Raw genomic sequence first — 18,859 nt, forward strand, 5'->3', positions numbered from 1 at the left:
AGCCTTACCAGTACCTCTTACAGAACTGGACGAAGTACATCACACAGTGCGCGATCTCACAGCTAGTACTTACTTCAGACAATTTGCTGGAACTCGCGTATTAACTAAATCCTTGCGCGAAGAAATAAAAAGGCGGAAATACATTTCACACAGACCCTACCCGGAGGATGGTGAGCTGTTGTTTTTAAGCGAAGCTTTCATAACTCGCACATTTCGGCATCGTACACGAAGAAGCCTGCGCCCGCGAGCACAAAGAAATGTGGTTCTCAAAGTGCGCCGGTGGCATGCGTATTTGCATGTTCCGTTTTGCAATAACTGATGCCTCTCAATTGTGGGCGCGCCGGCGAACAGCCGTTTCTGATGTGGCAATCTGACCTTTTATCGAGGCCGCTTGTCATTTCTCGTTGCCACATTTTATTGTTGCCTGGATATGAACGTATGGCCGTCATTGTTGCCGATAGCAACTGAAGTGTAGCGCTGCTAAGCGCGTGGAAGAATGTCCGGTTCCCGGTATAGAGAAAGGAAAAAGTTAGGAGGGAGCATTGCGCAAGGCGATAGAAAGAAAGAAAGAAAAAAAAGAAAGAAAGAAAGAAAGAAAGTAGTACGTCAGGCACGCGCACGTCTGGCTTCACTTGCCCCCATTTTACCGGTAGAGCAAGGGCTTCTTAATTTTTATGTTACATCTCCTGCACGTATTGCATTTCACCAGAAGAAAAGACATTTCATGAGGCATGCTAACCGCATTATGATGCACGAGCGTTCGCCATGACACCTAACTTATTATTCGTTCCATTGTGTCGCGAACTCAGCTTGCGCTTCTGGGTCACGTCAGGCAGGCAGCAGTAGCCAGTGGAGCCCTGGACTTGGGGCCCCACCCATCGAGCTCATGACCCCTTATCCCAAACCTTATAAATAAAGTTGTACTACTACTACTTATGATGATGTAGTTTTTCTTTCGAGGTTGTGTATGTACGACCTTTTCACGTGGGATACTAAGTTGTGTGGGTGGCTCATCTTCTCGCTCTGCGTGGCGCATCTTACAGTTATGTTCCTGCTTCTATAACCTGAAACGTATTACCAAATGACTCAAGCCGATTGCATCTCTAGCTCTTAGCCTTCCTCAGAAACACCAAGTCTTCGTGACTAGCGTTCTTATAGAGATCTTGAGTGAGGAATCAATCCTTACTAATGAATCCACGGGTTCATCAAGTAAGGCAGTCTGCCAATTCAGCGTATAGGGTCTCGAATCCCACGTACAGCGAGCGTATAATTCTCAGAATGAGCTCTCCCTGATGCGCTGCACACCTCACCATGCTATCCGAATGAATGAATGAATGAATGAATGAATGAATGAATGAATGAATGAATGAATGAATGAATGAATGAATGAATGAATGAACGAAACTTTATCTGACTATATACAACATAATTTTGATTGATGGCTTCAGCATAACAGTGGAAAAAAAGGAACGCATACACAGCTGTATTACTTAAACGGGTAAACTTGTAGCGGTAAACTTTATGCTTACCTCCCGCGTGCGCTGCTAGATGGCGGAGAGTGCTCAGAGGCCAACGCGACAATTAGAGGAACCCGGATGCAGTACAAGGAACGTACGCGGCGGCCGCATTTTCGATGGAGGTGAAAATGCTTGAGGCCCGCGTGCTTAGATTTAAATGCACGTTAAAAAACCGCAGGTGGTCTAAATGCCCGGAGCCCTTCACTACGGTGTCCCTCATAATCATATCGTGGTTTTAGGACGTAAAACCCCAACAGTTATTATGACTTCATGATTATTCCGGCTTCCGAGAACTGACAAAAGGACAAGAAAGGAAAACAGACAGGCTGACACTAATCACTGTGTGTGTGTCTGCTTTCTTCTCGTCCTTTTGTTAGTTCTTGGCAGCGGGAATAGTCACGAAGATTCACACGTAACGCGTTCGCGAATATACGGAGATTCACGACATTGCCTGAATGCTAATCGCATTAACGTCATAGTGAGACAGGTTCCAAGGTAATATTTGATCACGTGACCACTCTCATCAGTCTGCGCGGAGCAGGAGGGCAGGGCTTACGGGATCGGAGAGGCGGGCAGAAAACAATTCACCACACGTTGTAGAAGCATTCTTATTCAATAAATGCTTAGTATTCATTGAATTATACGTGTTCACAGAAGCGTACTAAACGTAACATAACGTTCGAATAAATGTGATGAAAACGCAGCGAGACGACGGCGAATAGTTCGGGCCTTTAATGAAGTAAATCCCTCCGCAAAGACCAATTTCAGCCTTCCTGAGTGCAATCACAGGTAAATGGATGTGTTATCGGCCGGCTTGCTGACCATGCGTCTTGTTACCAGAAATAAAGGCTTCTCTAGGTCATTTTACTAAAAAGCGACCTTCCCCTTAGTAGGAAATTTCTAATTTCACCTCACAGCATTAGGCTAAGTGACCACGACTTGAAATAGATCGATGAATGGATAAGTAAATTAATTAACTATTATCAAACATTTTCGTAACGATTTAATGATCTCGTCAAGTTACGGTTACGGACGAGGAGAGTGGGTAGTGCGGAGTAGATTGTAAGGATAGAGCTCAAACACCTGCCTGAGGAGTCAAACAAAGTTTTATTGACTTTCACTACACTCATCATCGCCAGCTACTGTACTTGCCTACACTGCTCATAATGGAAAGGTGAGAGCTATGTATAACGCTCGAGAGGAGCTGCATAAGCTGTCATTAAAGGGTCCTTAAACCACCTCCATAATATATATATATATATATATATATATATATATATATATATATATATATATATAATATATATATATATATATATATATATATATATATATATATATATTTTAACATTTCAAGTAAACACGCGCACTGAGTTCAGAATGCCGTCACGATCAACATTGCCAAACGCGGCAGCATTACGAACCACCGGCGCGCCACTAGAAAAAAAAAAAACCGTGCTCCTCTCTGGGCCTTTCGGTATCCCCCGCGTTGGTTGTGACGTCACCACGCGCATCTGGTTATTGCATCCACAAAAAGAACCTGTTTGTCATCTCGTAGGACGCGCGCTCCCTGCGCTTCCTCCTCGGCGGGGAGCGCTCTGGCAGCAGGAGAGACGAGCTGACGATCGGAGGGTAGCGAAGAGCGAAACGAGAGAGGGCCGCATTTCGATCATCAAATGCGTGTAACTACGCGATTTCGGCGCCATTTCGGAAACTTCTCGCGGCTACGTGTTTGTTGCAGACTCGTGCAGAACTGCAACACCACAACTAAATATAGACTTCTGGGTCGTTTAGGGGACCTTTAACATGATCAAAGCTATTGGCACGATGGTCGCAATGCAAGTCTGCACTTTAAGGCTCGTTCACACCGGCGACTAGCAACGGTCGCGCGACTAAGTTGGTCGCAAAGCGACTGGTCGCAAACGGTCGCAAATGGCCGTCTTGGTCGCAAAGCGACTGCTTTGGCTCAGTCGCTCGCTGCTCAATTTTTCAGTCGCGCGACTGCAGTCTCAAACCTCTGAATCAATCAGATGCGCAGGAACAGGATGTCAGCCTATTTTACGGGGCAACGGCAGTGCGAGCTGTATACGAGCAGACGTGAATTCTATGTGGCGACGCATATAGGTCGCACGCAGGTGTGAACATCGGTCGCTTTGAGTCGCTTTCTGACCGCCAGTCGCAAACGGTCGCGCGACCGTTGCTAGTCGCCGGTGTGAACGAGCCTTTAGACGTCTAGATCGCTAGCCTGTTTTACGTGGCCTGTGGCCCTGCTTGGTATGGGCAGCAAGAAGCACGCATAAGCTCTCTCTCCCTCTCTCGTGCAGATTTCCGCTTCTTTACTCGTCTATTCCCTTTCCTTTTAGTAGTTATTCCCTTCTCTTTTCTCAATGCATGAAGCCTTTTATGAATAATCGTCCTGTCTCGCTTACTCTCAGTCTAATTGGGCATTAAAAAAATTCCAGCCTCGTGTGAACGGGCACCGCGACTTCGTGCTTTGATGTGAAACGCAACATCTGCTTGCTCAACCTGCGAGGCGGGTCACGCATCGTTAAGGTTAGTGCGAAGCTTATAGTTAGAGTTACAAAACACTGAAAGAGTTCCAGTTCATGGTGTACACTTACTGCAACATACAAGACAGTTACTTTGTGTTCTCCGGACCTTCGAGGAAAGCTTTCCCGCCTCTCTTTCGCAAGCGGGAAAGTTTTGGTGTCACTAACTACACAGTAAAACGAAAGGAAAAGAAAAGCTAAAGTAATTGAATAGCCAGCATGAAGCACTGCTAAGTGCACTTTTCTTTTCAGAAACGAAGAACGCACAGTACAGTAATGGTTTCGAGGAAAAGCGCGCGCGTTAGGAAAAAAAAAATTATATCCCCGACACACTGTAACGAGAAGAACAGTGATTCAAGGCACTCGGCCGACATTTCGCAGCCGGACAGAGAAATCAAATTGTGCTGAAGAAAGCAGGAGGCAGAGAGAGAGAGAGAGAAATTTCTAGAGACCCACAGCTCAAGTTTCTCCGAGCCTAAGCTGTTAATATAAAAGCAATATCAACGGACATCGCAGCTTGTAAGCGGAGTTTTTTCAACAGTCCCAGGGAGCTTAAAGAGTCCAGCGAGCAACCGAAAGGGTAGCGAACGAACGCAAGGAAAGAAGAGAGAGACGCCGCAAGAGGAGGAGGGGGGCACATAGGAAAGGGTCTTGAAACATGCTTTCAGAGTCTTACAAGAGCTTAAACGGGGTGCGAAACTGAAAATCACCGTCTGCGCCAAGCAAGGCTGTCGTTCGCGACTAACAAGTGTGCCGAGGCGCGACGCCGTCGCTCTCCGAGGCTTACGCCGGAATTTAAAAGTTTTCGAGTCTCTAGCTTTGAGAGTGCGTAGACAGCCGAGGGTGCTTAGGGCAGCTTTGACTATGGCTGCTGTAGTGGCCATGCCGTTATGGCAGCGACAGTACACAACGTGGTACTATTCCGCCGCTGCTGTAAAAAACCAATAACCAGCGGCAACGATGATAGACTGTTGTCGACGTTAGAGCACGAGAAGGCGCATGCAGAGATATAGGCCCCGCGCAATGAACCAGAGGGCGCGAAGTAGCTCCCTCTTACCGCCTCAATATCGCAAGCACTGGCCGCCAGGGTTACTAAGAAAATGAGAAAGCATGTTAGCAAAATACATACAGGCGCCCAGCGTGTCCTTCCTATGCCCCTTTCTAACATAGGTTCAGTAATACGTTCTGGCGGGCTAGTTGGTTCATTGCTGTTAGACGTTCTTAAACTGCGCGAAAAGACCAGGACACAAGCAAGCTCGTGTTGTTCTCTGTGTTTTCTTGCTTGTGTCCTGGTCTTTTCGCGTAGTTTAAGAACCTCTAATAACATAGGTTTACTGGGTAGTGCCACAATCCCCTCTGGGTTGTTGTAAAAATGCATGACGCCTCAGAAAATACGCTGCCGGGCCCCTTGCCGCGTGCGTGTGTTTAGTATGTGTGCGTGTATACATACAAATGCAAAATCGAAAAATTTCGGGGGGAGGGTTTGACTCCCCTAAGACCCCAAACACCCCCCCCCCCACTTCCCTGGCTGTATCTGCCTTTGGAACGTCACTGTTAGAAATGACAAAAAAAAGATGTTTCAGCTAAGCAGAAGTTACAGCATCAGTGATATTGCGAACAAACATTAAGAAGAACTCGGACGCAACATATTTCTGTGACCTGCTTGTGCAGTAACTAGCGTATGTAATGCGGTCCTGCACAAAGAGCTGGCGGCCAAAGAACGCACTTTGTTAACATTTGACTAGTTGCCTGGATGATAATGTCTTATTCTCGTAACAATGCCTGTATGTTCCCGTTTTGAGTGTCCGGATGACGGCTCTGGCTTCCGATTTAAAGTCGCTGGAAAGTCGCCGACAACGGGAGCTAAATGCATTTCATGTTTAATATTATTATCGAAGATTCACAGACATGGAAAAAAACTACATATAATTGCACCTAAAGTGAGCTAGTAGGTATATCGGTACTAAAGCCATAAGAAATGACATAAGCACAAAGTACATTGGCATTACGACACTGATGATTACAAATGAAGGGTTCCAGTACGTTGCGACGCGAGTACAAGAGGAGAAACGCGCAAGACAAATGCTTTTCTTCGCGTCGTAATGTGCTGAAACCCTTGACTTTGTCATCATGTACCAACTGGCCTAGAAAATACACTGCTAAACTGATGATTACATAAAGTACTGTGCTTGGAATAATAATGAAAACTAACAGGCAATAATGCCAAGGAAAGTATAGGGGATGTTATTTGTAGTAATTATGATATAAATGTCAAGAAAGTAAAGTGGACGAAAACATAACTTGCCCCTGGCAGGACCGAACCTACAACCTTCCAATTACGCGTCCGATGCTCTACCAACTGAGCTGCTAATCTCCCTTGTCTACTTAAGTAATTCGCATGTTGTAGGTTCGGTTCTTTCCAGCGGCAAGTTATCTTTTCGTCCACTTTACTTTCTTGACATTTATATCATAATTACTACAAATAACAGCCCCTATACATTCCTTGGCATATTGTCTGTTAGTTCACATTAATATTGAGTCTAACAAAAAAAAAAAAAAAACGAGCCCTTAATATTCCCCTTCTTTCCTCGGTGTTAGCAATGAAGAGAAACTCGGAGGCAGCGCCACCTACCTGACAGGGCGTCCCTGGCACTGCTGAGCTCCGCTTGCATCCTCTCGTGCTCTTCGATGGCGCACACCTTCTGTTTGTCCTGTGCGGCCCTGAGCTCGTCGAGCTCCTTCTGCAGGTTCATGTTGTGCTGCGCCAGCTGCCGCTTGTCTTCCTGCAGTCGCTGAAGGCGTTCCTCGAGCGGAAGGCAGTCGGCCTCCTCGTCATCATCGGCCGAGTCGCGACCGCCACCGTTCACGTTTGCCGCAGCAGTGCTGGTCGTCGTCGTCGTCACCTCGTCCGTCTGCACGCTCACGGCTGCCTTGGACTCCGAGTCCGCCGCCCGGTAGCCGTCTTCGAGAAGGCCCTCTGTAATATCCACGTCCGGTGTCAGCACAGCTTTTGCGAAGACTCATCAAGGCGAAAGCTTGTATGGGTAATGATAAACAATAACAGCAAGAAAAGAGAGACAAAAATCCGGCGTTAGCCGCAAGAACACAAATAGTACCAAAGTTCTCGTGTATTTGTGGTGCATATCGGGATACAGCAGGTGAGAATTAAAGTTAAAGGCGAATCAAATGTGAATGAAAGTGAATGAAGTGTAGATGAACAGTGAATAAAGTGCGAAAGCATAGGCTTTCTCCCGTGTTCTCCTTAGTGCTTGCCAATAAATAAATAAATAAATAAATAAATAAATAAATAAATAAATAAATAAATAAATAAATAAATAATTTACAGCAATTTTAAACAGACTGCATGTTGTTAATTAATTAATAAATAATTAATTAATTTTATTTATTTATTTATTTATTTATTTATTTATTATTTATTTATTTATTTATGTGTCCATGAAGTTTCCGTGATCCTGGTGGTTAGCCTATAGTCACTGAATTACCAACGGGCAATAACTGAGCACAAGATGATTAATATACATGACACTGAAGCAGTCTAGGCAAACTTGTAGGGCTGGTTCCGCATAATTTTTTATTAGCAATTATAAGGGTACTCCCGGCGCGTTTTTGCCGGTGCCGTCGGCGTCGGTGCCGCCGAGAGGTTCCGTATAAAGTACAAATCGGTAGCATCGCCCCACGCATTGATGTTTCATGTGCATATGAAAGTATGCCAGGGCTGCCGACGATGAATGCTCAAGTAGAGATGAAATGCGCCGGCCGTCTCCGTAGCACGAAAGGCGCATGGGCGGGTCCCAGAGAGTAAACTGCCTATCTCCGGCAGGAACTTTGTACTTTGACTTGCCGGGCGTGGTCGCCCGCTGTCGCGCGCGCCGTATCTTTAGAGGAGATCAGAGGATGGTCCATATCTTTGTACGTGTTGTGTTCACGCAAAATTTGCGTTGAAGCCATAGATAACACGAAGGTCGCAACGGCCGCGTTTCTTTAGACCAGCGTTTTGAGTTACGCCAGCTCGCATGCAAAAGGAGTGACCTGCTGGCCCTACTTATTATAACATTCAGATTTGTTGCTGTCGCAACACTGACTCGAAAGTGTGACTTCTTTTTAGTTATAGTATCAATGACCTCTTCTTTCGTAAGCCTTTTCGTGACACTTCCACTCGCATGCTTTAAACGTAAAAACTTACACTGATATTGCTCTGTATTTACCCGATCTAAAAGCTTTGCATTTCGCACCATCTTACACGGCCCAATGCTTCGTCACAGTCGGCCTTTAACAGGTGGTGTGCAAATACCCGCCCAAGCGACGGTTGCCTCCAAGTAAACTAGAACATATCTAGAAGGCGTTGCTTTTTCGATTTAAACGCGCCGAAAGTAATCGCGGAGCCTGGAGCACCAACAAAGACGTTACATTTTGAGCACTGCCTGTTAAGGGGATCGCAGAAGAACAAGTAGGCGCATAGGCGCGTACAAACCTTGACATCGTGGGCAGGGCTTCAATAGACTGGGTAAGATCTGCTGAGGAATGTTCGGCGGACACGACGAGGACATTGGCGCCGGCGGCGGAGGAGGTTCGCCGGAGGAGGAGAGGGTAGACGAGTAGCCCGCATTGGAGCACATGAATGCCGGGCTACCCGATTTTGCCGACGGTATCTGCACGGCGGCGGCCATGCTCGAGATACGGCTGTTCGTGTCCTGCAGCTCGGCGCGCAACTGCGACACTTCTTGATGAGCCTGCAAGGAGCGAGTGCAAGAGTAGTGTCTTTAAACGTGTGTCCAAAAGCAAAAACAGCAGTGTTAGTTAACTTATAACAAAGATTCTATGAGAATTTTATTCTAAAGTCAACAGTCGTCCGCGCCAAAGATCAGCTGATCGTGCCATGCACCAGCAATCATGTCAACAGCATACTCAACAATGGTCCATATTAGATAACACTAGGCTACATTAACCAATGTTAGGCAGTAGTCAGAATTAGGATAGTGCAAATATTCGATTGGAGTAGCTTGGTATTCGATCCGATTCGCAAGGCACATTTACTATTCGAAGTATTCTAACACCCAGATAGTAGAGACGTCACAGGAAAGCGGTACTAGCTTTGACGAGAAAGGGGGTATCGGTGTGTCGCGGTAACAAAAACTTTCGCAGGTAAGGGGTCGACTGCAGCAGAGTTACATAACGGCGAGAATTCGACTTCGGCATGGGCACAGTCGATGACTGCATGGTGGGTGCTGAGGAAGTCCCAGCCCAGTATAATATCGTGGGAACACTTCGGCAGCACTACAGACTCGACGGCATAAATAACGTCTGCAATCAGAACGCGTGCCACGCACGATGCGAAAGGGCGGACTTGCAGCTCACTCGGAGTGCTCAAAACGAAGTAGTGAAGAGGCGTCGTTACTTCTTTAAATCTACGGCAAAATTTCTCATTTAGCACGAACACTGCGCGCCTATGTCTTCAAGTGCTAAAACAAGTACACTTTCAACGGACACAGCAACGCCATTAGATGGCAAAAACAAGGTCTTGTAGAGTTCGAAAGCCGCGTAGTTCTTGCCTCCGGAACTGCGGCTTCTAGTTTTCCTCAGGGCGAGAGCGTCGTAGCATAGAGGAAAGGGAACGGCGCCGAGGTGAAGGCGACCGGCGTGTGTTGAAGTTCTGGCGAGTTGAAAATGTGTCCACGGCGGCAGGTGGGCCAGATGAAGCAGTCTGAGTTCTCGGTGGGAAATCATAAGTATTTGGCCCCACCTCGTCACGTAGGAAAAGCTCACGCCTTCGGTAAAACCGCGCTACGTGACCCGCAAAAAAACACGCGAAGCGTATGGGGCGGTTGTCTAGAGTGCGCTATGGGCTTTTGAAGGCGTGGTGTTGGGCGGGAGAACGGACGGGCAGCCTGATGCACAGGCTGAGGCGATGCGGCAAAGGTGCGCGTGGGGACGTAGGAGTTCGCGACAGACAAACGTGAGGCGCGGTCAGTGCTTCGGCATAGGTCAGCGGAGCAGCCACACGTGGTACATGGGCTGCGGGTAGCACCTCGGACACTTGCTCTTGAACGACACGCTGGTTCGATGGCGGCAAAGTAGATGGGGCAGCTTCAAGGGTATAAGGCATAAGGGACCGCTGGCGCGCGACCTTCTACGTACAAACTGCTTGACCTCAAGGAGCAAGGCAGAATGGTCTTCCGCAATTCCAGCCGACGCTAAGGCGGAGATCACTGCACATGACGCACTGACGTGACGAGTAGCGTCACGTTGCTTCTAGAGTTCGTCATAGCTTTGACGGAGTTGCATTACGCCCGCCACCGTTTTCATGTCCTTGGCGACGAGCATCTGAAATGCATCGTCAGTGACACCGTTAAAGATGTGCCTGATCTTCTCTGTTTCCGTCATGGCCGGGTTGACACGCCGGCGAAGATCAACCACAACTTCGATGCAGCTGGTGTAAGTTTCGCCATTCTGCTGAGCTCGGGCTCTCAAGCGCTGTTCGGCACGTAGCTTGCGAAGCGCTGGATGGCCGAACAGTTACGCGAACGCCGTTTTGAAGGCCGACCAGGGGGGAAGGTCCGTCTCGTGATTACGGTACCACAGACTGGCGACGTCGGTTATACAAAAATGTACGACGGCAAACTTGTGCGCATCGTCCCGTTTGTTGTGCTTTCTCACCCGGTCGTATTACTCGAGCCAATCTTCCGCATCCTTGTCATCGGTACCGCTGAAGAAAGGCGGGCCACGCTGCCGAATGGGGCCGGAAGAGATGACAGATGGAGTGGTTGAAGCCGAGGCGGCAACATACTGCTCTTCGTCCGTGGGCATGGTAGCAACTGGAGGTAACGTACGGTTTCGAAGCTCCAGGATTATAGAAGTACCCCGAACCTCTACAAGGCGTTTAGGAGCAGCACTTGTTTATAAAACAGAAGAGCAGTCACGGCAAATTACGTGGTAATGGCGTAACCAGCGGAAGCACCGAGCCAACCAAACTTCGTCTTCTTTTCGCTTGCGTGGTACCCCCTGTCTTTCCGAGTAGCACTCATCCTCTGCACTTTAATAGTAATAATTAACTTCGGCCCCGATACTAAAACTAAGAAATGAGTGATAAAGCGAAAAAAAATTGTGGCAAAATTGTGGGTAACCCCCTCCTTCCAATCGCCTTCCAGCTACGGGGGTCAACCCCTCAGCAGCTCCTCCGAGCTTACCCACCGCAGCTGCGAAGGCGCCCCGCAAACCCGACTGCCGGCTCTGAGGTGAGGAGCCAGACACAGCCGGGCCGGGTTGCGGCCCTGACCTGACGCAGCAGGCCAACACGAGCTCTACTCCCACAATTCCACCCTTCGATTCTGGGTTAGAATCCACGGGTGTCCCACTACCATGGACCAAGTGTCTTAGCCACTCGACCATGATCTTGGTGCTTGGAATAGGATTTTGGGACGATATATACCTACTGATCCTTGCTGTTCCTGGACTCCGGGCTGTCATAAGGTATCGAGAAGGCCTTGAATATGAACTTCTGGCAAATTTAGGTTTTCGAATGGGCTTATTTATGGCATTGTAGTGTAATTTGGAGCCGAAAGCCCGGCTTTCGTGGTGTTGAAGATTGAATCAGGTGAAAGAGCCTGCAGCCGAGAGAGATGCGCAGGGCATCTAGAGCTCCAGTAAGATGAAGGCTGGCGCCGACACCGACTTGCGGTTGGCCCTCGGTACTTACGGGGATAGTTGGGGCCTTTATCGTACTGTGCCTATGTCACTTCGAGTAGCCTTCGGTGGCTGCCAAGCCGTTTCTTCTGGAATGACGTAGATCCTATACAATCAGAGCGGTTTTAGGATGAAGCTCCGACGAAATAACGAAGTCCTCGATTACCGGAGCAGCAAGTTACGGAACGAGCGCGTAAAATGCTGGTGCAGAAATAATGCGTCAGTGATTCTTATGAAACGGCTGACTGAGGAAGGACAGAAAAAAAATGACGACCAGTACGGAAGGATTGAAATGCGTCGCGTCTGCTCCACCACATCTCCGCCGTATGGGCGTGACGACCCCAGCAGGCCATAGGTCCCGTCAAAGATGAACTCACGGAAGCCGTCGTGAGCGCCGAAGGATTCAGATGTAGATGTAGATGTAGATCGTGCACTGCTGGCTCACACCCACTCAGGGGGATTGGCCGAGTAGAGGGTGAATTTTGCTAATATTATCTTAAGGGGGTCGTTCGTAGAAGCTATTATTAACTAATATAATGAATTGATGTTTCAATTATTGGTAATTGGTAATTTGGTAATTTAGACAGATATTCTTTTGGACAAGAATCGGATAGCTTAGTTGTTGCAACACTTTGTTTGCTGCCATGGTGTGTATCCACTACGGTAGGATGGCATAAAGCTACAAGTTAAGCGGAGGAGAGGGATGTAAAACACAAAACAAGAAAGTGTAAGGCATGGCGAAATGAAAATTGCATACAAAGAAAAATTAGACCAAAAAGCTTTAGAGTCACTTCTAAGTTTCTTCCTAAAAGGAAGGCGTGTGCTTAACACCACGATGGTCAATTCGAAAGTAGTAAATTTATTTCAATTTCAATTTACAATTTCTAAAATGTCGCTGAATAAATAAGTGAGCAATTTAATTAACCAGCTCTTCTCATTACCTAACACTTTCATTTGGAGATGGTCATGCAGACGCTAATGTGGCGAAAGCCCAATACAAGCTCCCTGAAGGAGAGAATATTTAGACTATTTAGAGCAATGTGTAACTTTCGGAAAGAAATTCTGAAATTACTGTTTCCTGTGTAGTTTAACTCCCTGAGCAGCATACCAAAAATTCTCAATGCTTTCAGGTTTTTTAATGCAGATATGGTGCGGAGGAACGGCCCCACATCTGAACTGTGCAGCCAAAAAGTTAACGATCCATGGAATGCGGTGACGTCGTTTTGTGAGGTAGATTTACACTTTGCCTGTGTGACAACGTTGACTAACTCCATGAAAAACGCAAATGGTTGAAGTCTTTTACAGGAACTTCAGGTTTCGGAAGTACCGCAGTAAAAACTCTCTGAATCTCTTTAATCGCCCAAGATGACTGAATGTTCTAAAATCGGCTGAGCAAGGAGGACGGTTGTCAGGAAATCGGGTGTTTGTCGGCGTTTGTATTGCCTTGCGAAGACATAGCTGCAGGATCTGAGGATTATATGCTCGATGGGATTGTTCCCATCTTGGCGAAGCTTTGCGAACTCGTGTGCCCTTAAGGTTTATTGAGCTAATCTTAGTATAAGGAGGGATTTGTTGCTTCCACTCCGGCTTTCCTGGCGACCTCGGATTGTGAAAAGAGTTAGCGAACTTAATATTGTGTACGACAATCGTCCTTGCGCATTAAATTAAGGAGCAACCATTTCGTAAGAGGAACAACAACGTGCGTTGGGAATATGTCGTTTATGATCCCTTTTCTCACCTTGCGTATCGAAGGAGGGAGGCTAAGTATGCACCAACACCACCTTTCGCGAATTTAGGACACTACGACGTATATCTTTATCATAATCTTATTCATACCTCTCATTTTTAAAAGTGCGTAGCACTTAAGGAGTCTGGCTTGTCGTCCGTCCATAGATCTCATGTGACGTGATCACGCTCACAATCATGTGGTCAATACAGGCCTAAACAAGGCTAGCAATGCTCAAAACCGTGTTAAAATAAAGGAACAATGTCTAAAATATCATAATTCACAGAAATAACTGAGAAATATGGCTTCAGAACGGCGCAACAAGGAAGACGAAAAGACGAAAGATCACACGAACACAAGCGCTTGTGTTCGTGTGATCTTTCGTCTTTTCGTCTTCCATGTTGCGCTGTTCTGAAGCCATGCATCTGTACCAACTCGCCCAATTGTCAGTGCTACTCAACTGAGAAATAATTGCAATATATAACTTAGTATCACTAAAAAAACCCTTCTGAATCATGCGGCTCACACCAGCCCCGCGCAAGAGAGGGCGCCACCGCCTCGCTAGACGCGCGCTTATTCCTCCCACCGGCGCTTCTCCGGCGCCGGTGTTACGAACTCCTGCGAAAGATCATTCATCGACAGAGTCTAACAATAGTGCAACGGGAATCGCTGGGTGAATGTGCTACGCACTTCCTCATAGCAGTGGAGCTGCATTTAGCGCAGGATTTAGAACTACACCAATCGCTACACAAAACAACGTTAGCGGTGGATTTAAACTACATTTAGCGCTGGATATTATTTGTAGCGTCTTTTTTGTTACTTTGTACTCCTAAATGTTCACCGAATTTTCGCTTTTATGATATTTTGTTTACAACAGACATAGATAATATTCAAGCCCCTCCGCGGCGCCGAAGCCTTCAGCGTGGCGCGTCCACATTTATATATATAGAAACAAAGCTGGTAGCGGATGTTTTGACATTCGTGTGGCAGTCGTCTTCCGAGCAGCTTGTTATCGTCGTTCGAGCGAACATCCAAAGGCCATGTCGCTAAGCTCGCGAGGACAATCCTTCCCAATCCAGTGGCATTAGATGTACCCGCAACGTCCACTTGCGCGCGCACATCGTCATGGCGTCAGCGAGTGGGTAGAAGCTCACTATCGGTCGGTCTGGAATTCGACGCTTCCTGCTTTCCTGCATTTTCCTTGTAACTTTTTGCTTCCAAGCTACAGAGCACCCTGCCATCAGCTATTACCTGTAGTCGCATAGCGATGTTGTTTAACACGGAAGTGTTTAATACCGGGTTCCACAAAGACATCACCGACGTCATTTTTGTCATGAAATGACGTTGGTAAAATGCATACGAACCGATGGCAAAGTGAAACTGGGAGAAGTTTCGTTGACGCGGATGACCTGGGAGTTGAACCAATGACCTCTCGTTCCGCGGCGATAGGTGCCGGGCGCTCTACCCACTGCGCTGCCGTCGCACATACACAAAGTTTTACAAACGTTCCTTATATATCTCACACCTTCTCCACGTGAGAGACGCCAGCGGAAAGGGGAACGTCCTCCCGCGTTCACGGCTGAAGCTACGAATCTGCCTCGCGCGTTCCTGAATCGCTGTGTGGTAGTGTATGCGTGATCAGATGCATAAATTACCCTATTACTGCGGAGCGTACACATTGCCGCTTCTCTCCTCAAATGACGACGCTTTGAATTAGTACATATCGAGTACCAGTGTCTATTATATGCTTGCCGATGCCATCTTTGCGCGGGATTCACTATATGCTGTGCCCAGGTGTATGTTAGCTACTTCTACTACAAATGTTTAATCATGATCATCGACGTCAGTCATCGGGATGGAAATGCACTAGCATTCGTCAACGTCGGTTTATTCACCTTAAACGGTGCTATAGTTTCCGAACACCAATAGTCCTTGTGCAAGCTCTCATACATTAATGTACAATGAATAATCAACTACTTCTGTGAAGACATTTTTCACTCTCGTGTTACATCGATTCTTATGACGGAAGAATCAGCCATGCTATTTTTTATTGCTGCGCAGACTTGCTCCAAAGGCGTACAGATACCAACTTTCTAAGCTGACTTTACCCCGCCATAAAGACCTCCTGCATACAAAGACGTCTCTGAGAAAGTGTGAAACGCTGAGCCAGTAAATGCTGATAAGATAATTTACTTTGACATTAGTGCCAATTTTCGCACGGTGCACCTACTGACATGAACACAAGCGTGGCGTTAGGCTACAGTATTATTTCTAGTGAGATCACGCACAAGTTGTTATGATGTCAGATACCAAAACATGCAAAATAGCCGCTTGTGCGTCACCAGCGGAGCCACAGAGCGTAGCGGCCACAAAAAGTCGCGATATTTTGCGCGAGCTCGTGACGAGTAGCTTATACTGTGTCGTGACGTCAGGGTACAAGCAGGAACCGAAAATAGCTTCTAGAAACATGTTGTAATTAATTTTTCAGAGAGCACTCACGCTTACTAGTACGTATCACAGGCCGTTGAGACCTGTGATTGAGACCTGTGATTGAGACCTGTGATTGAGACCTGTGGTTGAGACCTTCCATTTGACTCAAGGTTGACCTTACATTTGATCTTACATTTTATTCAAAGTCAGTGTTGTGTGTGTATTGGAGCAGTGTTTTGTGGTCTCTGTTGTTGAGCGTCCTATGATTATAGGCGGTTGTGACATTGCAGCGGATTGCGGCTAGCAGTAGGAGAGGAGAACGTTCCGACTGCAAGCCTGCACATGCCTATATATAGTAGGTGGATACCTCCATCAAAGGAATGGAGCAGTATCAACAACTGTAGAGTTGTTGTTGTTGATGATGATGACACTCCAGGAATGATTGGCACCTATTCAATCAGGGGGATCGGGCAAGAGTCGGGCGGATCGTATAGTCTGGAATTTTTAAGCTCTGCTAGAGGTTACAGTGTCAGTTAGAATGAAGAGTTATCTTTAATGAATCTCGACTTAGTCATGGCGTTCTTTTCTTTCATTTCGGGTTTCACGTGCCAAAAACGCGGCACGATTGTACGCACAAGGATTAATTTTTACCATCCGGCGTTCTTTAGCGTGCACCTAAATTTGATTGCACGGGCGTCTTTCGCATATCACCCCCATCGAAATGCGGCTGCCGCGATTGGGAATCAAACCCGCGCCCACTTACTTATCATCGCAGTATCTTAGCCGCTAATCTTCCGCGGCGAGTATTCTTCAATTGCGCACAGTAACCTCAAAGGAAAAAAAAAATAAAATGCTGGAAAGAAGGCGTATAAGGATTTATGAAAAGGCATATAAGGTCGAGATGCACGAAACATGACGAAAGAAAGAAAATACACCGATCAAATAAAAGCCTAAAAGAAACGACCTTGCGTATTCTATACAGAAGCCTTGTTCACACTAGATATCGTGAACAACGCCTCCGTACGAAAGCCGAAACGTCCTTTCTTTTAAACTTTTCTTTGATCGGTGTATTTTTTTCTTTAGCCATATAAGAAATGTTGCCATGTAATTCTTATAGTAGAGGCTTCATCTTGCAGAGGCTTCAACTTGCATAGAAGGGCTACTGTGGTATAAGTAAGAATTAGGAAATAAAGGCCTTGGGCTCGGCGTGCAATGCCAGAGAGAGAGAAAGAAAGAAAGAAAGAAAGAAAGAAAGAAAGAAAGAAAGAAAGAAAGAAAGAAAGAAAGAAAGAAAGAAAGAAAGAAAGAAAGAAAGAAAGAAAGAAAGAAAGAAAGAAAGAAAGAAAGAAAGAAAGAAAGAAAGAAAGATGGTCAGTTGCACTTGAAGAGCATCTGCTGCAAGTAACGATCTGACCCAGGTAATACTCGCGCATTCCTGCGTGAGTCAGGGTAAAGCTCTGGGATTCCGGCCCGGAGAGCTTAAGGTCGCGCGAAGAAAGGGCTGTTGTTCGGAATGCGCGATGCGGCCCTCGTCGTTTCCACAAAAGTGAGGCCGCTAACAGGATCAGTTTGGAGAGCCCGCTTCGCGTGTGTTGCTATCGCCTGCACAGCGAAGTGGACCGCGGCTTCGTAGAATACAGGAAGTACAGAACGACATAAAAGAAAGTATTGCGAGAGAAAAAAATCCTTCAGTCGCCGATCGTTCTTGAGTAAGCTCGTTGCAAAGAAATAAAGAAAAAAAAGAAGGAAGGAAGGCTTCGAAAGCATTCTCGCACCGGAAACGTTAATAAGGGTTCTCGGTCAGCTCCGAAAACTTGTAGGAAGGAGGAAGCTTCGTCCTAGGAAATACCGATCTCGAAGGACATAGTTTATGCCAATACCGCATGGAAAGGAGAGGAGGAAGTATCGAGCGAGAACGTGTTACACATACAGGAGGAGTGGGAGTAAACTGCGCCCTAGGAAATACCGATCTCGAAGGACAGCTTATGCCGATACAGCGTGGATAGGAGAGGTGGAGAGTTCGAGCGAGAGCATGTTACACACACAATCATTATATAGAAAGTGCTTGGTTGATGCAGAGTGAATCAACGTTTTCTCGTGCATTTATACAATTCTTCTCGACGACGCACCGAGAATTTACACGATGTATACAAAAGCAGCCGAGCTTGCGGCCCTCGCTGCAAGAACCGCCGCGAAAGACTTCTGCGCGGTTCCTGAGGAATTTGCGGCGCGCAAACTCACTTCATGCGCGTTAATTCGAGAGCTCCTCGAGCGATATTTTCTGTGTGTGCGTACTTGTGTATGTGTGCGGCTGTGTATGCGTGGCTGCGTGCGAGCGAGCGATGTACCCTAATTTATCCGCCAGGAGGCGCGTTAATGACGCAGGTTGCCGCAACGCGTTATCGTACGCATAGGGTGGACGGGAAGGGTGTTAGAAGCAGGCAGGGAAGAGAAGCGTATTACGCGTTCGAAAAAATAAACATAAATAATAGGACAAGAAAACAACTTATGTACGTGAGGCCGTGCATGCCGCACCATTGAAGGATTTCCTGTTTCTCGCACGTGTGCTCGCTGTTTCTTAAGGCTGCGATGGGTTCCGGTTGTGCAGTACAAACAAACGAGTCGTTATTACTTGTCGGGCACGAAAAATACGAGCGTTCTATTTCCGGAAGAATGACCAGAAATTATTCCGTCTCCCGCTGCCTTGATCTTTGGTTTATGAGATATGAAAAATCCACAAAGGTGCTACTTCCGTGTTTCTTCGGAGAGATTGCCTATTCATCACACGACCACAGGTAATAAACTGAAGGATGAACGCTTAATAATGCATGCGGCGCGCGTGTTGTGTACATTTCTTCTATCGATCTTTTTTATTTCCTTCCATCTTTAGTTATTTTTTTTTTATTTTTTGCGATAGAGCCTTTCCCTTGTCCCTT

The 18,859-nt window shown here is 46.7% G+C and overlaps 2 protein-coding genes across 2 annotated transcripts in view; both read right to left on the reverse strand.

The window, feature by feature from the left end:
- The window catches only part of LOC119390358 (translocation protein SEC62), a gene marked incomplete at its 5' end in the record, with an annotated part of 434,026 nt that overhangs the window by 93,543 nt on the left and 321,624 nt on the right, over positions 1–18,859 (reverse strand).
- The window catches only part of LOC119390356 (kazrin-like), a 274,391-nt gene that overhangs the window by 47,402 nt on the left and 208,130 nt on the right, over positions 1–18,859 (reverse strand). Inside the window, 2 exon segments of the mRNA XM_037657962.2 lie at positions 6,699–7,043; positions 8,559–8,817. Of these exon segments, the coding sequence (XP_037513890.1) occupies positions 6,699–7,043; positions 8,559–8,817 (604 nt within the window).

The sequence above is a fragment of the Rhipicephalus sanguineus genome, chromosome 4 (assembly GCF_013339695.2).
Source record: "Rhipicephalus sanguineus isolate Rsan-2018 chromosome 4, BIME_Rsan_1.4, whole genome shotgun sequence".
Lineage (NCBI taxonomy): Eukaryota > Metazoa > Arthropoda > Arachnida > Ixodida > Ixodidae > Rhipicephalus > Rhipicephalus sanguineus.